Source organism: Furipterus horrens, unplaced genomic scaffold, assembly GCF_987537825.1.
Source record: "Furipterus horrens unplaced genomic scaffold, mFurHor1.1.pri manual_scaffold_13, whole genome shotgun sequence".
In the NCBI taxonomy this organism is placed as follows: domain Eukaryota; kingdom Metazoa; phylum Chordata; class Mammalia; order Chiroptera; family Furipteridae; genus Furipterus; species Furipterus horrens.
Window position 1 is genome coordinate 45416290 of NW_028327183.1, and position 22781 is coordinate 45439070.

The window sequence follows — 22781 nt, forward strand, 5'->3', positions numbered from 1 at the left end:
TTTTTAAAAAAGATTTTATTTATTTATTTTTAGAAAGAGGGGAAGAGAGAAAGACAGGGAGAGAAACATCAATGTGTGGTTGTCCCTCGCGCACCCCTAAATGGGGAGCTGGCCCGCAACCCAGGTGTGTACTCTGACTGGGAATCAAGCCGGCAACCCTTTAGTTCGCAGGTTGGCACTCAATCCACTGAGCCACACCAGCCAGCGCAAAAAATAAAAATAAAAATAAAAAAGATTTTTATTTATAAGGTCAACAGGGACTACATAAAGCCATATGCGGACCCAGAGGCAGAAGCTTGAGGCTGAAATTTGCCAGTGGGTTCGCGTCCCTCTGGACTCAAATGTAAGCTTACACCTACAAGGAAACTAAGATTGTTTATAGCAGGGAAATTTGGAAACTAGAGCCTGGGACTCACTTGTGTTACATCCTTATAATGTATCAGTATGAGCCATTAAACTTGAATCTGTGGGACAGGGCATGGCAATTGGCCAGCTGGGACACGAGGTGCAGTTACTGTTCATTAGGCACATTTGTTCCTTTAGCATCTTGTCTCATGTTTAAAAAATAAATATAATTTTAAAAATTATGCTGTGGAAAAAAATCAGTACCACTGGTCAATGTTTATGATGTATTGTTATGTGAAAAAAATTAATTTATCAAAGAGCATCTTATTTTACATCTGCATAGAAAAAAAGAGGACAGGAATATAATAAAATATAGCAGTAACCACTCATCGGTGAATTTCATTTTCTCCTCTGGGCTCTTCGAGATTTTGCAAAGGTTCTGTATTAAGAGTATTGTTTTTGTTTTTTTTTTGGCCGTTGGAATGAAAGTTATCAACAAAAACTACAAGTCCCGGCAGACATCGTGCCTACGGCTTCCGAAGACCGGCCTTCCCCGAGCTCAGTGATGGCTGGGATTCGTAGTCCAGCAGCAGGGGCAAGGTGGGACGCCTAGTACCGGTACAGATGACAGAGGAGGGAACCGTTGTCATTCTGACCAGTGGAAGGTGCACACTGGACCTGAGTGGCGTGCGCAAAGCCCATAGATGGACGTCTATGTGTGAGTGACAACTATTTCAGCCTACGGATGCCTTGTGAGGCGGGGCGGTGTGGGGCGTCCGTAGTGCGAACCATGGGAGGCGGCTGGTGGTGGGCTCAGGCCGCCCGCCTGGCCCGACTACGCTTCCGGGGGGCGCTGCTGCCGCCTCCGAGGCCCCGGAGCGGGGGCGCCCGGGGGTCTTTCGCCCCCGGCCACGGCCCCCGCGCCGGGGCTTCGCCGCCCCCCGTGTCCGAGCTGGACCGCGCGGACGCCTGGCTCCTTCGGAAGGCGCATGAGACAGGTCTGGGGCTGGGGTGGGAGTCGGCCCGGCTAGCAGACGGGGCTCGGGATAGCCCAGCTGTCCTCCGCGCTCGCGAGTCGGAGATGGGGGTGGGGCTTCTGCTGGAAACAGGGCCGCGGCGCAAGAGGAAGAAGGGCTTCCGTGTAAGCGCGGGGAAGCGCTGGTTGCAAGAGCGCAGTGTGTCCGCAGAGCAGGGCTTGCGCATGGGACGGCTTGGTAGAGTGCAGTAGGGGCCGGAGAGGCTGGTCGGGCTAGGACAGGCAGCCTGATGGACTTGTGTCGTCCGGACGAGAGAGGCTTCCAGAGTGGGCTAAGGGCGGGGGCGTTGTCTAGGAAGGGTCCGAGTCGGAGGGGTCAGTTCGGATGGAAGAGGCGACCACCCAGCACAAGGCGGGAGTGAAGATCCCCACAGAAGAGGGGGAAGTTCCTGATTGGAAGAGGGAACAACCAATAGTAGAAAAGCGATGGGCTGATTGGAGGGCGAGATGATCCAGGCTGCAGGGGGCGGGGCCTCGTGTCAGGATTGAAGAGGATGGGGCATCTAGATATGGGATGGTGTAGGGGTGCGGGGTTTGGAACCCCGCTAGCCTGTTAGCGCCCACAACAGGGACTTGAATGGATGTGAATGACATTTAATCTCCGGAGAGGGAACAATTTGTGCCAGGAGGTCTGAGAAAGAAGTGAGGGCAGCTGACAGGGATAGATGTCTGGGGAGGGGATGGGCCAAGCTGACCTCGTGGGGCCTTCCTGTCCTCAGATTTAGGTTCTGCAATTTTGGTCCTAGATCCTCCTCTAGATTCTGCGGACTGTCTTGAATATTCGGTGTTGCAGAATTTGGGGAGAGGGGCTCAGAGATCGAGACCAGAGAGGGTTCAGGGGGACAGGCTTAGGTGTGGGGACACCAGGACATGGTGGGAATTTGAAGCAGGGTGGGGTGGGGTGGTGGGATGACTCTCTGGGCTGAGGGGCTTTGGGGGCGGGATTTGAGCTGCTGCTGATTTCTCCCTCATCTCCCACCTCCCTCCAAGCTTTCCTCTCCTGGTTTCGAAATGGCCTCCTGGCATCCGGCATCGGGGTCATCTCCTTTATGCAGAGTGACATGGGTCGGGAAGCTGCCTACGGTGAGTGCAGACCCCGACTCTTGCCCCCACCAGGGAGTGTGGATGTCCCCCCCCTCAATTGGGGAATGTAGAGCCCCCCTCCCTGGTGAGTGTAGATTTCCTCCTGCCCCATTCCCCCCAACAATAAGTGTAGGGCCCCTATTCTTCCCCCACTGGAAGCTGTCTCACCTTCACTTGTGTTGACCTTCCTCACACCCCACTCCACCCCCACTTCGTGGGCACTAGACCTGCCAGAGTGGGTGGCCCAGGGCATGGCTGTGGGGCTGCCCCGCCAATCTGACTTCTCCACAAAGATGACGGTCCTAGTCCGAGCCTGTGCCCCTCCAACCCTAGCTTTGCTCTCAGACCAGCCCCCTGCACCCCTCCTCGGACCCTGAACTCCACCTCCAAGTCCTTGACACCCCTGTAGTACCTTCTCATGCCTGGTGGCCTTGGCTCTGTACTACCCCTGACCCCTGCTCTGCCCTTGAGTTTGCCCCATCCCTGTTCTAAGTCCACCTTAGTCCCCTGACCCCCACTCTGTCTCCAGGATCAGCCTCCCTGACCCTGGCCTTCCTCCCACCCCCCGATCCCGGGACCCCCGGCCCTCCCCTCCACTGACTCCGGCCTTCACCCTCTTCCACAGGCTTCTTCCTGCTGGGTGGCCTGTGTGTGGTATGGGGCGGTGCCTCCTACGTGGTGGGCCTGGCAGCGCTGAGGGGACCCATGCAGCTCTCGCTGGGGGGCGCGGCCGCGGGCGTGGGTGCTGTGCTGGCCGCCGGCCTGCTCTGGGCCTGCGCTGTGGGCCTCTACATGGGCCAGCTGGAGCTGGACGTGGAACTGGTGCCCGAGGACGAGGGCACGGCCGCCGCGGAAGGTCCTGATGACGCGGGCCGGCCTCCGCCGGAATGAGCAGTAGGGCCACAGGGAACGGCCGGGTGCCGCACATTCCGGGTCCAAGGACCAGGACATTAAACCCTGACCCTTCCCTCACGCCAAGTGGTGGTTCTTGTGACAGGGGAAGGCGGGGCCTGCTGGAGAACGGAGGGAGGCGGGAAGGGATGGCTGGGAGGAGAGAGGAGCCCCGTGACCCCCAGAGACTGAGCTACAGATGGGGAGCAGGTATTTAATTATTAAAGAGCGCTGATGGGGCCGAGAGCCCTGTCTCCTGCCCCCACCCCCCAGGGTCCAGCTCTGTAGGAGGCCCTCCCAGTCATCAGTCCCCCTTCCGTTGCACCCTGGTGCCCGGGGGCCCCGGGTAGGGCAGGCCCAGGGGTGGGTAGAAGGCCTCCGGGAAGGTGGGGCCCGGGCCCAGCCTCTGCAGGTGCGGGTACATGAGGCCCAGCTCCGTGGGGCCGTAGCGGATGGCACTAGGCGTGCCCAGGCCCCGCATGACGGGGGGCAGGAAGCCCACGTGGAGCAGAGAAGGTGGGGGGTCCCCAGGAGACACCAGGCCCCAGGGCCGCACCAGGTCCTGCTTCAGCGCCCCTGCCCGGATGACCGAAGTGAACTCGCGCCGCGGTGGCGCTGGGTGGCCGGCCGGCTCCTCGTCCCCACTCTCCTCCGTATCTCTCGTCTCCTCCCGGCCAGGCTCCATTTTGATGCATTTGCCCTGGGTTTGGGGGGCCTCATCCTTGTCCGGGGGGGCAGCCTGCTTCTCTTGCACTGGGGGCACTGGCTCTGGAAGAAGAATTTGAAGGGTGCTGTGTGTGCGTCCCCAGCCCTCAGGCTGTCCGTCTGTGGGATGAAGCTGAGCTCAGTGGGTCTCCACTGGGTGGTTTTGTCCCCCAGAGGACATTTGGCTTGTCTGGAGACATTTTTTGGTTGTCACAACTGGGGAGGAGGGCGTCAGGCATCTAGTGGGTAGAGGTCGGGGATGCTGCTAAGGACCCTACAGTGTGCAGGACAGCCCCCCAAATGAAGACTTAGCCGGCCCCTGCTGGCGGCAGAGTGGGGACTGAGAAGCCCTGGTCTGGACCAGTGCTGACAGAACTCAGTGGCCGCAATGTGCCGTGTCTGAGCCACACAATGCGTGGGCCACGGCTGCAGGTGGCTACAGAGTGCTTGAAATGTGGCGAGTATGACCAACAACCGAAGTTTTAGTTTTAGTGTAAGTAGCCAGCCATATGCGGCTAGTGGCTCCTGGACTGGACAGTGCAGGTCCCAGGGGTCACTGGGCGGAGCCTCCAGGGGTCAGGGTGGGAAGTGGGGCTCACCTGCGGGTTCTGGTTCCGGGCTTGACGTGTCCTCACGGGCTGTGCCGGCTGGAAGCTGGAAGGCGTCCAGAGGTGTCTCGCCGCCCTCGGCTTGACTGGGACAAGACAGGTGGGGTTGGGAGCCAGGGTTCCTGGGTGAGGGCAAAGTCCCTTCTGCCCCCCCAGTCTTGTGGGTATAGGCTCCCTTTCCCCCTCTGACCCCCAGACTCCAAGTTGGCTTCTAGCCCAGCTCAACCCCATCTCTTGAGACCTGTGCAGTGTGGCCTCTGAACGTCACCACCTAGGTGTCCCCCCAGGCACCTGTGCCCGCTTGACCTCGGTGTCCTTCTGAACTGCTGTTCTTCTCAGGACCCGGGGCAAGGCCCAGCAAAGTCGGAGACGTGGGTGCCAGCAGGTGGCCACCTCTGTCCTCCACCTGCGTGGCCTGGCAGTTCCCAGGACCTGCCCAGCCTCATCCCTGGTCACCTAGCCCCCACCTTGTCCCTAAGACCACCCTCTTCACAGCAGCCAGAGGGGTATTTCCAAAAAGCGGATTTGACTGCGACCCTCTCCGGCTTTAAACCCTGCCACAGCTCTCCAGTGCCCCTGAGTCGGGTCCAGACACTCAGCCCGGGCCTGAGACCGCTTCAGCCCGGCCTCGCTAGCGGTGTGACCCCCCCACCCCACTCCTCTCCGCCTTGCGCAGTAAGGACTTCCCCTTCCAGGGCTGGCGCTCTCTGTCCCCCACCCCCCTTCCTCTTTCCAACCCCTCCCATGCTTGTCCCCTTCTAGAAGCCCTCCCTAAAGAGCCCCCACCCTGAGGGGCTTTGGAAGGAGGTGCCAGCTCCCTGTGGACCGGGTCAGGTGCAACCCTCACCTGAGTACATAGCTGACCCAGAGCACGTGGCGCTCCCCAGGGCTCTTCCCATTCACGGCCACGGTGGCCACTGACTGCAGCCACACGAAGCCCCCAGCACGCTGCAGCCAGCGGTAGTACCCGGTCACCACCTGGCCCTTGTCCAGCACTGGGCCCGGCCCAGGGACAGGAGGGACCAGAAGGGATGGGCATGAGACAGAGACAGGACAGGAAGAGACAGGTGGGGTGAGACGGACAGGAGAGGTTGAGTGACAGACGGATAGGGAGGTAGGCAGAGGAGACAGAGAGGGAGACAGGTGCAGAGATGGGAGACAGGTGTGGAGAGGGATGGGAAAACAGGTGCGCAGAGATGGGAGACAGGTGTGGAGAGGGATGGGAAAACAGGTGCAGAGACGAGAGACAGGTGCAGAGAGAGGGTCCAGGGAAACGGAGAGGTGGCGGGGAGAAGACAAAGCAACAGCACAGAGGGAGACAAGAGAGCCAGAGTGAGGAAGACCTAGAGCTCATGCAGCACCTAGATTTTTCAGGGTGGGTCAAAAAGGCCCCCCAGCCAACCCCTACCGCCACCCCACATCCAGGCCATAGCTCAGAGCTCCCTGCTGCTCTTCTGTGCTAAGCTGGCAACAGGAGGGACTGTGGTCATCCCTGAAGCAGCACTTCCAGAGAGCAGGGCATGGGGGCCACTGAATTCTGGAGGGCAGGCAGGGGAGGGGCTCTCACGGTCCAGGTGGCTCTGGCGGATCCTGGCTGCGTCCTGTCCGTGGACAAACTGGTAGCAGCTGCGGCCCACCAGCTCTGAGGGCCCCAGGTCCATGTGGTCGCTGACTCTGAGGGCAGGAGCCACAGGGAGGAGAGCAGGGGGCGGACCAAGGCCATGGCGGGGGGAGGGGGGTCAGGGAAAGAGGCAGGGTTGGCTCTGGCTTCACGGAGGGTTGCCACTCTTACTCCGGAGTGCTCTGAGCCTCAGTTTCCCCCCCTACAAAATGGCTGTAATAGTGTCTCTCCTCGAGTGGTTCCAGGCATCGGGGCATGGATGAGAGATAAGGAACCAGAGAGGCCAGAGAGGTGGGATCAGGGAGGGGCGAAGCTCTGCCCAGGCGCCCCCATGGGGGTGCTCGGACCTCTGTCAGCACAGTCCTCCCTCCGCGAAGGCCCCGCCCAGTCCTCGCGCCTTCGCTCCCTTCCCCTCCGCTGCAATTCAGCCTCTCCCAGCTCCCCGGGCCCGCAGTGCCCTAGCACCGGCCCCTAGCTCTCCTGTGCGCCCCCATCCTCCCGCCTCAGCGTCCCCCCTGCTACCTGCTCTCACAAGCCAGGATGGTGAGACCCAGGCTGAGGCGGAAGACGATCATATGTCGGTGCAGGGGCAGCTCAGCCAGTGGGGCCGGGGGCAACGTGTGGCCAAGGGCCACAAGGCCCAGGGCGCGAGCCCGAAGGCGCCCCGTCACGTGGATGACCTGCAGGTGGTGGGTGAGCGTGGCTGGAGGAGGGGTGGGGCGGGGGAGCGGGTTGGAGGACCTTACCCCACCAGCGCGCCTGGCTCCAGCTGCCACCCACAGGCCAGGGCCACAGCGGGCAGGAACGCAGCTCTCCCCTAGCCCGCGAGGGGACGCGGGAGTCAGAGAGCTCACACCCACCTTGTACCCCGAGGCCTTGACGTGCAGCCCCCGCTTGGTGAGAGTGGATTTCATGCGGATGAAGAAGGAGCGCTCCAGGACCCCAGAGGAGGGGGACACCTCGTTGGGGCTGGCCTCTGGGACGGAGACAGTGAAGGAAAGTTACGGGGTCAGGAGGGGGAAACACACATAGACGCCCCCTGCCCGCCCCCTGCAGAGCTAGCCAAACCTGGGGGCGTGGCCACACGCTCGTTGACATCCTCCACTAACCTCCCCTCCCAGCAGCAGCCAGCTGCTCATCTCTAAAGCTCATCTCTGACCCTGTCCTTCCCCTGTCCTGAAGCTGCCATGGCTCCACAGGGAGAAAGCCCAGCTCCTCGCTGTGCCCTAAAACTTTGGCAAGAACTGCCTCCTACTGACACCATGTCTTGCTACAACGTCCAGGTCTCAGGTCAGACATCCAGGAAGCCTTCCCCTACCCCCCGGCTGGGCCATACACCCCTCTGGGGTCTTCCAGCACAGCCCTGCCCACGCTGGGGATGGGTCAGTATCCCTCACTAGACTGTGAGCCCCGGGAGGGTGGAGTTGGGGCTGTTGTCACTACTGTGTCCCCGGCTCTGCTCAGCACACAGCTGGACACAGAGCAGGGCCTCAGGGTATAGCAACAGATTAGACTCACAAATACCAGTTATTCTGTAAATCCCATGATACCGTCATAAATGTCCTCACACCCAGATGACCCTGTGCCTCAGATCAAACATAACCACAGCCCCACACGTGTCCCTGACATCTCCCCAAACTTGCGATCACTGCTGACAACTCAGATGGTTTTGGTGTAACTAAGAAAATCTTATTTACAGGGAAGTTAATCTCACAGTCCCCTACATATCTCAGAGCTAAAAGGAACTGTCAGGGTGATCGCCAATACCCTCCCTCCTTCACATGGAATGGAATTTTCCATTGGAGAGGGGGGGAGGAGCATAGATCCTGGAGCGAGACAAACCAGCTCTGTGACCTAGGACAACCACTTTTAACCTGGCTGTGCTGTGCCTGTTTCCTCCTCTGTGAAATGGAGAGAGTAACAGTTCCTGCTTTGTGGGATTGTGGTTAGGGGTCAATGAAATCACGTACTTAAAGGCACAGCACGTGCAATGCCCAATAAGTGTGCGCTGTTCTTATTTACCAAAGCCTGGTTCTATCTGTCATCCACAGGCAGCCAGAGGGGCCGCTTTAAAGCTCAGAACTTGGGGATCCAGGCACTCTTAGGAAGCCAAGTCTTCCTGCCTCAATTTAGACTCTGATTCGTTTTACAAAACTTGCTTTGCACGACCCTAAGGAGAGTGGGTTTGTATCAATGAAACATAGTTGGACAGTGTACCCAGTATCCCTGATCAGGCTTCATTCTCTGGGGGCCCTTGGAATTACCGATCTCAGGGGTATCGGTAAGCGAGGAGGAAGATGAGGAGGAGGAGGAAGAGGAAGGGACGGAGGGTGGGGTAGGGGGCTCGGGGGTCCGGGTCCTCAGCCCCAGTTGCTCCAGCACCTCTGAGTGGTCCCCAGGATGGATGTAGTCGAAGACGCTGCTTCCCGTCATCTCCACCTGCCGGCGAGATGGGGAATTGCAGGGCGGGTGAGGCGCACGCACCACAGGTTCATTCACTTACATAGGAGTGCTCCGTGCCAGTTTTGCGTGATTATTTTCAAAGGACCTTAAAATTTTTTAAAGAGTTTATTCATTTTTAGAGAGAGGAAAAAGAGTGGGAGAGAAGCACCAATGTGTGTTTGCCTCTCGCATGGCCCCAACTGGAGACCTGGCCCACAACCCAGGCCTGTGCCCTGACTGGGAATCGAACCAGCAACCTTTTGGTTCACAGGCAGCACTTAATCCACTGAGCCACACCAGCCAGGGTCAGTCTTGTGTTTTTATTAGAATTTAATTATTTTATTTTATTATTTATTTGTTTTTAAAAATATTTTATTTATTTACTTTTAGAAAGAGGAAGGGAGGGCGAAAAAGAGGGAGAGAAACATCAATGTGTGAATGAAATAATCAACTGGTTGCCTCTTGCACGCCCCCAACAGGGGACCTGGCCCACAACCCAGGCATGTGACCTGACTGGGAATCGAACCGGCGACCTTTCGTTTTGTAGGCCAATGCTCAGCGCTTTAAAAGCACCGAAAACCTTCCCAAGCTCGCGAATCCAAAGCCCTTTCTATACAAATTGTTGTAATCCTATATGGATTGTTAAGAAGAAAGAAGTGTAAATATGGTGCCTTGGGCCACCACTCATTGGCAAACTGATCTTTCTGCTAATTTGCTTCCTTCACATTGACCTTGACTTTGATAACGCTCTTCTGCCTGTGAAGAGGAGCCATGTTGGATGCCATGTGGATTCCAAGGAATTCACTTTGGAAACCTCAGATACAGTCCGTTTTTCATGCTGGGTGTGCCAGAGGAAAGGCATGCGTGGGCCACCGAGAGAGATGGCGGTTGCCCCAGTCCAGGCAGCCTGGTGAGGGTCCTTACCTGTGAGAGACCCAGATAAATGGAGACCGTCTCTGAGATGTAGAGGAACTTCCCCTCCTGGTTCAAGGCGAACACAAAGCCATCCAGGGACTAGAGTGGGAGAAACAGAGAGGGGGAAAATGAGGGCTTGACCTCTATAAGATGCTCTGAAATCTCACCTTTGTTTAGAATGGATTTTTTATTGAGAAGACGGGGCTTCAGTGGCCCTGGGGACGGGCAAGCAAGAAGGGAAGGGAGCCCCGGCATCCGCCTCCGAGTCCCGGTGCTCAGGGTGGAATGGATGCTGCAGAAAAGGATGCTGTTCCCAGAGGTGGCCACCAGGTGGCAGCAAGGAGCAGCATGTAAGGAAAGGGGCCTCACCTGCAAGATGTGTCCTCCCAGGTGCTGCTCAAAGACTTCGGAGACCAGTGCCACGGCGCCCCTGCGGCCTGGGGCTGGGGGCAGAGGGAGGGTGAGGCTGGGGCCTGCGGTCTGGCAGGCCCTGGCCTTCTGGGAAGGACCCCAGGGAACCAGGCTACAAAGTTCTTCTCCCACGTCCCGCAGCCATCTTGGGGTATCGAGGGACCCCGGGCCCTGTGAGAGAGACCTGGGATGCCGGGAGAAGTGAGAAGGGCAGAGATAGGCTGGACAGACGGAGAGACCTCAGGGGAGGCAGAAAGGGATTCATTCATTTATCCATCCATCCATTCATTCAGCAAACTCTCCCTGAGCACCTGTTGTGTGGCCAGGCTCTGTGCTGTGTAGCGCTGGGGACAGTGAGGTGACCCAGACAGCCTAGTCCTGTCCTCACAGGGTACCCAGGCCAGAGACACATGGACAAGTAAAAAACTAACAAATGGAGAATTATCATTTGTGGCCAATGCTATGAAGAATCAAAAAGATTGGGTGAAATGAAGAAGGATGGGGTAAGGCCTGTGGAAGGGGGAGGGGGCGGTTGAGCTCAGAACTGAAGGATGAGAAAGAGGCAGAAAGGAGACTGAAAAGGAGAGACACACACAGAGATGGAGAGAGAGACACACACACAGAGATGGAGATTGAGAGCCAGAGATACTGAGAGACAAAGACAACAGAGAGACAAACAGATGGACAGAGAAGCATACAGAAATATAAAGGGATAGAAGAAAAAGACTAAGGACATTACAACTCAACAACAACCCAATTCAAAAATGGGCAAAGGACTTGAATAGACATTTCTCCAAACAAGATATACAAATGGCCGATAAGCACATGAAAAGATGTTTAAACTCATTAGTCATTAGCAAAATGCAAATCAAAACCACACTGAGAGACCACTTCACACCCACTGAGATGGCTAGGGAAAAAGAAAGAAGAAAACAGCCTTGCCTGGTGTGTCTCAGTGGACTGAGCGCCAGCCTACAAACCAAAGGGTGACAGGTTTGATTCCCAGTCAGGGCACATGCCTGGTTTGGGGGCCAGGTCCCCAGATGGGGACGCACAAGAGGCAACCACACTTGATGTTTTCTCCCTCTCTTTCTCCCTCCCTCCCCCTCTCTCTAAAAATAAAAAAAAATTAAAAAAAAAAAAAAACAGAAAATAAGTGTGGAGAGGATGTGGAGAACCTGGACACCCCATACCCTCACCATGCACACTGCTGGTGGGAATGGTAATGGTGCAGCTGCTATGGAAAACAGTACTGTGGTTCCTCCAGAGTCAAACACAGAATTACCATCTGACCCAGCAATTCCACTTATAGGCATATGCGTATACCCAGAAGAATTGAAAACATGCTCTAACAAATACTTGTGCATAAATGTTCACAGCAGCATTATTCCTAAAGCCAAAAGGTGGAAACAACCCAAATGTCCGTTAACTGTTGAATGGACAAACAACACGTGCTGAATTCAGACAATGGAATATTATTCGGTGGTAAAAAGGAACAAAGCAGTGATCCACAGTACAACCTGGGGTAACTTTGAGCACATTATGCTAAGTGACTGAAACCAGACAGGAGAGGCCACATATTGGATGATTCCATTTATGAAATATCCAGAATAGGCAAATCCATGGAGACAGAAAGCAGATGGCTCATTGCCAGGAGCTGAAGTTGGGGGAGGGGGTGGGGAGTGACTGCTAATGAGTACAGGGTTTTAGGGTGACGGTGAAATGTTTTGAAACTAGATAGAAGTGATGGTTGCTTGACATGATGAATGTTGTAAATGCCACTAAATCGTACACTTTAAAATGGTGAATTTCATGTTATAAAGTTTACCTCAATAAAAATACTTTAAAAAGTAAAAGAGATAGGGATGCCCTGGCTCGTGTGGCTCAGTGGATTGAGTGCCTGCCTGTGAAGCAAAGGGTCACTGGTTCGATTTCCAGTCAGGGCACATGCCTGGGTTGTGGGCCAGGTCCCCAGCTGGGGGCATGCAAGAGGCAACCACACATTGATGTTTCTCTCCCTCTCTTTCTTCCTCCCTTCCCCTCTCTCTAAAAATAAATTTAAAAACTATTTTTAAAAAATAAATAAAAAGAGATGGGGACAGAGACATACATAGACATAGAAATTGAGACCAAGGGATGGAGAGACAGAAGAAGAGATGCACAGGGAGATACATGCAGAAGAAGTGGCGGGAAGGCAGCCAGAGGCAGAGACACACGGACCCCTGACCCAGCTCCAGGCCCCCCGCTGAGGGCTCCGGACATCCATGCTGAGGTCATGGGCCCTGTTCCCACCAAGGAACCTCTCCCTGATCCTGTGGAGAACCAGCCCCTCACCGCAAGGGCCCCGTGTCCTGACTGGGGAGCCCTGTGAAGGATTCAGTGACCTCAAGAGTCCCCAAGCGCCTGGCTCTTGTAGGACTGGGTCCGGGTCCAGTGTTCAGTCGCAAGGCCGTCCCTTCCTGGCTTTGTGCCCTGGGACCAGTCCTGTCCCCTCTCTGTGCCTCAGTTTACTTCTCTGTCAAATGGGTTTGCTAAGAGCGCAGCCCGCCTAGGCTGGCCAAGCATTCAGTCAGCTTAAGGAACTTCTAGAAAGGGCCTCGGGCGGCCTGGCCCACAGCAGGTGCTGGGAAACACAGAGCCGGAATGAGTATTGATAGTGTGATTACTATTGTTATTTCTAGACGATCAAAACACTAGGCGGCGAAGCCCCGCCCCTCCCCCGACCTGGGCGCAGCCCCTAGCCCCGCCCAGCACCAATGTGCAGGCCACGCCTCCTTCTCCTGGGAGCGCTCCCAACGTCCTCCCGCGGATGCATCCTTTTTCCTCCCTCGCCTGGAACTCCAGGAACAATAACTGGAAGGGGGGTGGTTAATGGGGACCCCTCCCCCGAGATGCAGCGCGAACCAGCCGGGTGACAGGAGGGAACAATACTGCTTGCTAATTGTTGCAATTTTCCCCTGTCATTTTTGCTAATTCCTTCATTTTCCTTCTCAGAGGATCAGCCCAGGTCAGACTGAACGGCTGCAATTAACAGCGTTAATGGGCACGTCGGGACCGGGCGGGCGGGTAGGGCTCAGCTACTTGCTGTTCCTCCAAACACCGGACCGGTCCCCTCGGACAGGGAGCCCGAGGGTCTGCCCTCATCACTGACCGGTGCGTCTTATTTCCCCCAGGCTCTCCCTCGCCCAACCCACTCATTCCCCAGCCTCTGCCGCTGTGTTTCCTCAGCGCCCCTGTCCCCCAAACTGGTTACTCCCATATCTGCCCCTCCTTACTACCAGATCTGTCCCCTCTAAATGTCCAAACCCAACTATCACTCACTCATTCAACAAACATTAGCTGTTTCCTATCAGAGCCTGACGCTGCCGGAGAAGAAAAACTGCCCCAGTCACACCGCCCCTTACAGAGTGAGGACAGGACGCCTCTCCCAGGCCCTAGTGGTTCTCCCTCCACCTCTCATTCTCAGTTGTCCCAAGGGGTTTGCTGCGCGAGGTTGGGGGTGCAGAGGGAGGAATGTGAGCTGGGAAGGGTCGGGGGAGGAAGGGCTGGGACTTTGTTACCCATCAGAGGTCCGAGAGAGGAAACCACCCCGCCACAATCAGAGTGGGTGGGCCTGAGGGCTGGAGGGGGCATTTCTGCCTCCACTTCCCTCAGCTTCCTCTGTAAAATGGGCCCAGTGATAGAGCAGAGTGAGCTCGGGTGTCAAGCCAGGCAGTGCAGAGCCAGGCACACAGTGGGTGCCCCATTCCTGAGACCTGCCACCCTCTCATCAGTATTATGAGGGATGGCCTGCATTCCTTACCAGTAGTACTATGGGATCTCTACACCTTTGGTAGTTCTTGCCCTGCACCTTGACCCCCTCTGTCTCTCACACCTGTATCCATTTTCTACAAGTCCTATGGGCTGGGCTGTCGCTCATGGCATCACCTCAGTCTGACCACCTGTCCCCCCATAACCCCATGCTGGTCTAGCTGCCCCATCTCCTGCCTGGACCACTGCACTCGCCTCCTCACGGGACTCCCTGCTCTACTCCCACCTACCACCATGGCTCCCATGTTACTCGGGGTAACAGGCCAAGTCCTCGCCACAGCCCATAAGGCCCTGCAGGACCTGGCCACTGCTGATGACTCCCCGCCTCACTCACTCCTCTCCAGACTCCTTCAAACCAGGAAGCTGACTCCAACTTGGGGACCCGGCCCACAACCCAGGCATGTGCCCTGACTGGGAATCGAACTGGCGACCCTTTGGTTCACAGGCTGGCGCTCAATCCACTGAGCCACACCAGCCAGGGCTAAAGGTCACTTTCTAAGAGAGATCATGCCTGAACTGTGGATGAAGATGCCACACTTTCTGCCCTCATTCCATTCTGCAATCATCCAGCTGTGGGAGTGACTTTTTACTCTGTCCTAGACTCAGGAAACAGGGTGCCATGGAGGAGAGACATTTTATAAATAAGAAAAATAAGAAATATACAGTGTCAGCTGATAGTGCTATGAAAAGAAATAAGGCAGGAAAGGAAGACAGGGAAGGCAGGGCAGTTGCCACTTTTAGTGGAGTGATAGGAAGGCCTCACTGGAGAGCTGACATTCAGAGGGGAGGGAGTTCCTGTGCAAAGGCCCTGGGGTGAGAACCTGCTTCTCTGAAGAACACAAGGTGGCCAGTGTGTGTGTGTGTGTGTGTGTGGCGGGGGAGGGAGTGTTTAAAGAGGTGAGAGAGAGAGATGAGATTAGGAGGTGGGAGACAGGGGGCTCCCCTTGAGGGCAGGGACTTTGTCCTGTTCCCTGCTGTGTCCTTGGCACCTAGAACAGTGCCTGGCACAGAGAAGTGTTCACTGGGTGTTTTTTGAATGAATGACCAATGCTGACTTGAGATCAAGGCTGTCTTCTCCCCAGACTCTGAGGCCCAGTGCCAGACCTTAGCCACTGCAGTCCCATTATACAGATGGTAGATTTGAGGCCCAGAAAGAGACTGAGACCAGCAAGGGAGGACCCATCCCTGGAGACCTGCAAATATGCCAACGATGGTGGTTGGGAAGGTGAGCTCTGGAGAGTCTGACTCTCAGCTGGGCCTCTTCTTTGCTGTGTGACTTTGGGTAAAGAGCTCCACCTCTGGGTCTCAGTTTTCTACTTCTATAAAGTGGGACTCACAGCATGGCCTCCCTCCTAAGACTTCTGAGAGGATTGATTAAGTGAGTTAATTGTGTGTAGTGCTCAGCGGTGTCTGACATATGCTGTGTATTATTACTATTACTATTATTATTTTTAAATGTAGTCTTTACTGTTGCATGCATTTCCTTTTGAAAATTTTTATTTATTGATTAGAGAGAGAGGGAGGGAGGGAGACAGGGAGAGAGAGAGAGAGAGGTCACTTAGTTGTTCCACTTATGCATTCATTGGTTGTCTCTTGTACGTGCCCTGACTGGGAATCAAACCCACAACCTTGACATATCAGGATGCTGTAACCAGCTGAGCTAGCCTGCCGGGGCCACTATTATTATCAAGGACGACATGGGAGCCCCCTCCTCTTCAGAGAGCGGGAGGCTCAATACTTCGCTCTCTGACTTCTGCTATCATGTTGTCCTCAGTTTACCCATTTGAACTACAGAAGCAGGCACTTGGCCTCTTGTAGAGCAGGAGATACCCCAAATTTCCTAATTTGGGGGAGGGGAGGGAGTCCACACAGTTCCTCCCCCCATCAGTTTCTGGCTCACAGGCAGGGGGGTTGGTGAAATCGGAGGGCTGCCACCTCAGTGCTGTGACCTCAGTGAACCCCTGCCCCCTTGACTTGCCCACCCAGGCAATGGGAGTGGGGGGGGGCTGGATGCCAGCGGGGCTCTCTCAGTACACCCCCGCTGCTTCTCTCCCTGGGCTCAGGGACAATAGACAAGATGTTTATCCCCCGCGGCACACATGTTGTTCGCGGTAATGACAGTAATCAGAGGCTCTAATGCCGCATTCTCTGGGTGCCAGTCAATTCGCCTAATTACCGCCTGGGAAGCCGGATTATTTAAATTTAAATGGTGATTTATTGCGGGCTTAATCAATGCTATTTTCTTCCCCCACCCCCGCCCCCTGGGACCTGGGCAGGAGGGGAACTGGAGCCCCCAACCCTCTTAAGGACACACCTTCTTTGGGAGTGGGAGAGTAGCCTGGGGTGTCCCTATCCCTCTGCGACCGCGGATTAATGCGATTCACTGTCTTCTAGTAATGAGTAAAGGACTAATGCATACAAGAAATAATACCATAACACTTCTATGTATCTATCAATAATAAAATCTGAATAATAACAAAAGTAGGTCTCTATATATACCTATGTTTTACATATTCTCTATTTATATATTACAGATTGTGTTTCTTTGGTTACTTGGTCGCTGTGTCTTGGCCACAAGGAGTTCCACCTGTGCAAAGCGGGGACTCCTCTCTGGTCTGTCCCCTGCAGGAGCACAGCAGATGCTCCACAAGCCACAGGCCCCCCGCTGCCCTGCAGGGTCACTACCGTTGACAGGAGGGACCACACGTCGATTGCTTCCTCTGTGCCGGGGTAGTCCCCGGCCCTTACACGTGGCACCTGGTTGACCCTCTCCTTAGCCCTCGGGGGGAGGTTTGATCATGATTCCCATTTCACAGATGAGGCACAAAGAAGTGCAGGGACCTGCCGGGGGCGGTGTGTTGGGGAGTGCTCCGCTGGGGACAGGGACCCAGCTGAGTCTTTCTGAAGCTCCTCTTACCTGCTATCTTATACTGCTTCCATTCCACTTCCCCAAACTGGGAATTTTGAGTCCAGAGTTACTGTGTTCCCTCTGGGGCCCCTTAGGTCTGGGTGCGTGTGGGGCGGGGTGGGTGGGGTGTCTCTTGCTCCTTAGTTAACGGGAGGCCCAGGCTAAGATCCCTCTGACCCGCGCGGGGAGCTGCGGGTCTCCTTTGCGATAATAATGATTCGTCTCTTCTAATAAAAATAATAGCATTTACTAGTATCCCTGGTGTCGCCAGGCCCTTGAGGAGGCCAGGATTCCTGAAATCTTTCCTACCTCCGGTGCCCGTTTTACAGATGAATAAACTGAGGCTTGGAAAGTAAAAGCCACCTGCTATGGACACACAAAAGCTCTGACTCCAAACTCTGAGCTTCCTCTGTGTCAGGGAGCTGGGCGAGCGGGGGTGAACACTTGGAAACCCCGGTCTTCTGCCCTCGCAGGAAGGCTCTGGGACAACCCCCCTCAGACTACCTGGCCCCGCGCGCATGCGCACTCACCGAGGCCGGCGTGGGGTCTGGTGGCCCGCAGCCCCCAGGGCGGCGCCCCGAGTGCGGCGAAGCGGCGCAGGCGGAGGTAGGTGACGCAGAGCCTCACGACGGACGCCTTGTCCAGCTGGCTCGAGATGGCTCCGGGCAGCGGGAGCAGCTTGGCCAGCTCGAAGAACTCCAGGTTCTCTTTTCCACGCCGCGAGCGCGCTGCGTTACGAGACTTCTCCTTGCGTTGCGCCAGTAGGCTGGGCGGGAGGCGCGGAGGAAGCGTCAGCGGGGCCCCGGAGTTCTGGGGTACGAGGCCCCGCCTTTTGGGGCCTCAGGGACGGGATGGGACGTTGGAAGTGGATTCAATACTCTGGAGGTGGGCGCAGAACCTGAGTGTGAATTCTACACCCGGCCTTGGGCACAGAACATGGGGTGTCGACAGTGGGGGAAGAAGGGAGAAGATGAGGAGTGTTGGGTATGAATTATGAGGAAGGGGCTGGGAACTACACAGTTGGCGTGGGTTACAGAACCACGGTTGAGCAACTCCGGGTAAGAAATTCTAGCCCCAGGGAATGGGGCAGAAGTGAGTGTGAATTCTACCAGGACGCCGGCTTGGGGCAGCGCCAGGCCCGAGGGGCGGGGCTTTGCTCACCAGGGTCCGGGCGGGGCCTTGACCATAAGCCCAGGCAGAAAGTCCCAGGGGACGCTGCCACCACGACCTGCCCCGCATTTGACCTCTCCGCCACCACCGCTGGGATAGGGGGCCGCCATCTCCGCGGGGATTCGCTCAGACCGGTTCATCGCAGGCTGCGGGACTCGAGACCCGCGTCTCCTGAGGCGGGAAGGAACCAGAAACAGCGCTCGGAGTCCGAGGAGAGCTCCGGGAGAGCTGCTAGGGAAACTGAGGTCCGAGAGGGGCTCAGGGTCCCAGCAGGAGCTGGAGCTGGATGGAGCCTCAGTTTCCCCTCCTGGAGACCCCGCTACAGAGCCCGCAGCTCTCACCCTGCCAGCTTCCTGCGGAGCTCAGGGCGCGGACGTGCCCCGCCGCTGCCTCCCCCGCGCCGCCCGCCAGCTCGCCCGCCAGCACGCCCGCCTCACGCCCGCGCCGGGCCGGCTCCCGCATACCAATAGGCGCACGCGGCGCGCATACGGATCCGACCGGCCCGCGCGCTGCGTGCCAAGCATGCCCAAGCCCGCCGGGTGCAGGGGGGCGGGGGGCGGGCGGGCGTTGGGAGCCTCGCCAGGGCCCAGGCGCTCAGGAACTCAGCCCCTGGAGCCCTCTGGCACAGGGATCCGTCCCCCAAGCCCATCCCGGGAGTCCCCGTTCCCCCGCATAGCGGTGCGCCTATTTCCTGGGCTGGGCTAAGAAGGTAGGGGGACAGAGGGCAAGGACCGCACCCTGTGCTCTGGCCAGGGATCGCCCCCCAGACCCTGGGGCGGCGTCATGTGTCCGGGCCACCAAATCTCCGAAACAACTTCCTCCCTGAAGACCTGGGCGTGCGAGCCTCAACCCCCGACGCAGTGGCCGGAACCTCAGCTGAGGACGCCCCCAGGATGGACCTAAGGCTCGGGGCCCAGGTGTCCTGGTATCCAGATCCCCTAAAACCAGGAACGTGTTCAATTAGGTAATAATTCTTCCAGGACTAGGCGTTCAGGATTCCCTCTACATACCGCAGGACCCATGCCGCCCCCTAAGCCTCCGCAACCAGATATCCATATTCGCCAGCACCCTATTTCTCCAGGACTCAAACATCCGTGTGCCCCTTCCCCCAGCTTCAGGGTACAGGCGTTTGGATAACCTAGTCCCCAGGACAGTGGAGTTCCGGTCTCTTATTCCTCCAGGACCCAGGAGTTCGCTGTCCTCTCGTATCAGCCAGCAGGCGTTCCCTACCCACAGGACCCCCAGCCTCGTTACCTGGCTGCGGGGTGGGTTCTGGGCGCGGCGTGTGGCCCGCCCGGCGGCGCAGAGGGGTGGCCCCATAGACCCCGGGGCGGGCCGAGCTCGGCGGGGCGCGGGCTGTGCCTCTAGGCTCTCCTCGCCCACCGCGGCCTCACGGACTTGGAGACGCGGGGACAGCCTGGAGGGAGGGGGCGTGGTCTGTAGTAGCCCCGCCCACTGAGTCTCCGCCCCCTCGGTCCAGCCTCACGTCAGCCCCTCTGGCCTCTTCAGTGGGAGGGGGTTCCCAGCAACGGGGATTCGGCCCCCTTCCATTAGAACAAGAACATCGGAGTCAGAGAGGGGAACACCGGAGTCCGGCCACTATCTGTAGACCCCACTGGGAGGAACTAGCGCCCAGCTCCTCCAAAAGAACGCGGGGCCTCAGCAAGCTCTTTTGACAAGGGGGCCACTCTGCACCGGAGCCCTCCGGTAGGGGTGGACACCTAGCCGTCAAAGCCCCCTCCAGGGACACAGATCCAGGAGCCTCATTTTCCAGGGGAAAACTTCAGGGTGTCGGCATATCTTCCGCAAGAGGGGCATCCCTCATCCAAGCCCACCAGCCTTCTTTTAAGGCCAGGATTTGGCATCGGACCTCTCAGGGACTGGGACACAGGTATCCGAGGAAAATCAGAGGTCAGGATCCTGGGGTCTTATCTCCACCTCCCTCACCCCCGCCACAGGGACATCCAAATTCCGCATTAGCTCGTAAGTGGGAACTCAGGGATGGTATCCCCTCCCACAGAGAACGGGGACCTGGGCATCTGAGGCAGGCCTTCCCCACTCCGGCAGGAGATTCCACATCCCTTCCCCCCAAGCCCCTTCAGCAGCCTAGCATGAACGGGGGGGGGGGGTCTCCCTGCACTTAAGGGCTCCTAGGAGACTCCAGTGCAGCGGGTGAAAATGGGGCAGAAGTCTTAGGAGAAGCAGGCAGGCAGGCGGGCAGGGGCTCGCCCAGAGCAAGGGCCCAGCTGGCTCGACAGATGGAGAAACTGAGGCACACAGCTCTGAACACTTGTGTGCACCAGCTGATGGGACCACCCTCAAACTGACACATGATAACCGGAGTTAAAGGTTTGGGGGCTTGTGTCCTTTTCCCATGGCAAGGGTCTGAGCTGGGCATAGCCCATCTTAGGGAAACTGAGGCACAGAGAGACTATCCAGCCTATTGATGGTGGTCTCTCAGCTGGTAATATTTCCCTATTTTTCCCCAGAGAGACCAGTTAGGGTCAGGGTAGGGATTCAAACTCAGATCGTTGTCCCTCGTCTCCTGACTCTACTTCCTGGCTGTGCAGCCTGGGCAGGTGGCACCTCATAACATCATTGTGAGCATCACGTAAGTTCACCCAGCAGCTCTCAGAGTGTGAGCTGGGCACTGGCTCCCGAGACCCTCTCAGGGGTCTGCTCAGTCACGTGTTCATACGGAGACCTTCCCTGCTCTCTTCACGTTTCTCTCCCATCGGTGTCTGGTGGAGTTTTCCAGAAGCTGCCTGGCATGTGATACTGAAACAGACTGACTGCAGAGCAGGCCTACAGAGCCAGCTGTTTGCTACTATGCTGGACTTTAAAGAGCTTTGCAGCACTGGCTGGGTAGCTCAGTTGGTTAGACCATCATCCTGATATGCTAAGGTTAAGTGGAACAACAAATTGATGTTTCTTTCTATCTCTCTCTCCTTCCCTCCCTAAGAAATCAATCAATAAAAATTTAAAAGAAGATTTGCAAAAGTGTAAAATAATGACACTCTTTTGGTACTTTTTTTTTGTATTGGAAAATGTATTTTTCATAAAAATGTTATTCATGTTAACCTGTAATGATGGGTTTATTATTGGTATTTAAAATAAATGTTATCTTTAAAAATTCTCAGTTTTAATTTCTGATATGGCTTATAAAATAAAGATAAAAACTCCTTGGTCTTCCCTAATAATAAAACGTAGTCCTGCCCTGGCTGGAGTGGCTCAGTGGGTTGAGTGCCTGCCTGCAAACCAAAGGGTTGTGGGTTCAGTTCCCACTTAGGGCACAGGCCTGGGTTACCAGCCAGGTCTCCAGTTGAGGGTGAGCGAGAGGCAACCACACATTGATGTTTCTCTCCCTCTCTTTCCCTCTCTATAAAAATAAATAAATACGATCTTAAAAAAAAAAGAAAAAAGAAGAAATCCTGAGATTTAAAAAAAATTCAAGAACCACTGCTAAATCACTAAGAGCTGAGAATAGCACCAGACATTAAATATGCTGATAAATCCCTGGCCAGTTATCTCAGTTGGTTAGAGTATCATCTTGATACTCCAAGGTTGCAGGTTTGATCACTGATGAGGACCCAAAGAACAACCAGTCAATGAATGAGTGGAACAACAAAATTCTCTTTTTCTCCCTTCCTTTCTTTAAAATAAATTAAAAAATTTTAAATGTGCTGATAAAAATTCTATACATACATGCCTTCAAGTACCCAGATATGAATCCTTTTTCCTAGACACCACTCAGAGTCACCGATAAACTTCCACAGACAACATTGGGGTCTCAGTTTCGCATCTGTGAAAGGGGGCTGCCCTGTGATGCCTGCACCTTTCTGCAGCTCTGGTGATGTAGGTGGGAAGAAATAGGATAGCTTCTGGGCCAGGGTGCACAGAAGGGGAGGGCTTGGCCCTTCAGCTGGGAACCGAGGAGCATTTCAGAAGAATTCCTGACAAAGGTTTGGGGCATCCAGGAGGGCTGGCACAGCACCAGGGCAGGTGAGGCAGTGAGCAGCTATCACCCAGGACTGGTAGGGGTAGCCGAAGGAGCTGTTAGGGGACCCTGAGACTGTGGTAGCTGAGACCTTCACGGTCTCATATCCAATACTTCCCACCGCAGCCTGGCTTCCCAACCTCTCAGCTGCATTCAGATCTCCTTGACCTCCCTCTGCTTTGGAGACATTTCCTATCAAAGCTCCGAGACCCCGCTATTCCCAGCCTGGGTGGAAGGGATGGGAATGACAGTAGGTGCTCTTGGTAGGTGGTGAGCTCCCTGTCACCAGGGGAAATCAAGGAGAGAGCCAAGGATTTTGGTAGGCACTTAAATCATGTATGTATATGTGTGTGTGGGAGGGTGTTTGGGGGGTTCCAATGACTTCTACTTGAACATCTTCTACTTAAACATTCTCATTCTTCCCTATTGGGAGATGGAGAGAATTGTTTTAAGGAGGTGACTCAATGGGCTCAAATTTTAATCTGGTTCCACATTCTTTTATTGATTGATTTAGAGAGAGAGAGGAAGGGGGTGAGAGAGAGAGAGAGGAACATCGATTTGTTGTTCTACTCACTTACGTACTCATTGGTTGAGTCTTGTATGTTCCCTGATCGGGGATTGAACCTGCGACCTTGGTATATTGGGGCAATGCTCTAATCAACTGAGCTACTCGGCCAGAGTCTGGCTCCACTAGTGTGAGCTTGGGCAGCTTCTTTCATCTCTCTGTGCCTCACTATCCTTGTCTGTAAAAAGCCCTCGAATAATATGAGGCAGGAATGGTTAGGGAAGCAGGTGTTGGTCGGGCCTGAGCTCCCAAGAGGGTATTTGTCACAGTAGCT

General features: G+C 55.8%; 2 protein-coding genes across 2 annotated transcripts; one reads left to right on the forward strand and one right to left on the reverse strand.

Annotated features, from left to right (window-relative positions):
* Positions 1–1102: 1102 nt before the first annotated feature.
* TMEM160 (transmembrane protein 160) lies at positions 1103–3436 on the forward strand. The gene is made up of 3 exons (XM_090260257.1): positions 1103–1343; positions 2372–2464; positions 3090–3436. The coding sequence occupies exons 1-3, from the start codon at positions 1136–1138 to the stop codon at positions 3353–3355; spliced, it is 567 nt and encodes a 188-aa protein (XP_090116383.1). The 5' UTR covers positions 1103–1135; the 3' UTR covers positions 3356–3436.
* Positions 3437–3562: 126 nt separating this feature from the next.
* Positions 3563–19323, reverse strand: NPAS1 (neuronal PAS domain protein 1). Its single transcript, XM_090260258.1, has 12 exons — positions 19200–19323; positions 17937–18091; positions 17306–17541; positions 10016–10089; positions 9656–9745; positions 8554–8728; positions 7150–7265; positions 6812–6969; positions 6236–6342; positions 5516–5663; positions 4660–4754; positions 3563–4123 (listed from the first exon to the last, which is right to left on the reverse strand). The coding sequence occupies exons 1-12, from the start codon at positions 19263–19265 to the stop codon at positions 3660–3662; spliced, it is 1884 nt and encodes a 627-aa protein (XP_090116384.1). The 5' UTR covers positions 19266–19323; the 3' UTR covers positions 3563–3659.
* Between the last annotated feature and the right edge of the window lie 3458 nt (positions 19324–22781).

What these genes read in the sequence shown, in the direction of transcription:
- TMEM160 (XM_090260257.1), top strand. Translation starts at nt 1,136, where the DNA reads ATGGGAGGCGGCTGGTGGTGGGCTCAGGCCGCCCGCCTGGCCCGACTA. An exon ending in TCGGAAGGCGCATGAGACAG is followed by an intron (nt 1,344 to 2,371) that starts GTCTGGGGCTGG and finishes CCTCCCTCCAAG; the next exon opens with CTTTCCTCTCCTGGTTTCGA. An exon ending in GGGTCGGGAAGCTGCCTACG is followed by an intron (nt 2,465 to 3,089) that starts GTGAGTGCAGAC and finishes CCTCTTCCACAG; the next exon opens with GCTTCTTCCTGCTGGGTGGC.
- NPAS1 (XM_090260258.1), bottom strand. Translation starts at nt 19,265, where the DNA reads ATGGGGCCACCCCTCTGCGCCGCCGGGCGGGCCACACGCCGCGCCCAG. An exon ending in TCAAGGCCTCGGGGTACAAG is followed by an intron (nt 6,970 to 7,149) that starts GTGGGTGTGAGC and finishes CACCACCTGCAG; the next exon opens with GTCATCCACGTGACGGGGCG. An exon ending in ATCCTGGCTTGTGAGAGCAG is followed by an intron (nt 6,343 to 6,811) that starts GTAGCAGGGGGG and finishes TCCTGCCCTCAG; the next exon opens with AGTCAGCGACCACATGGACC.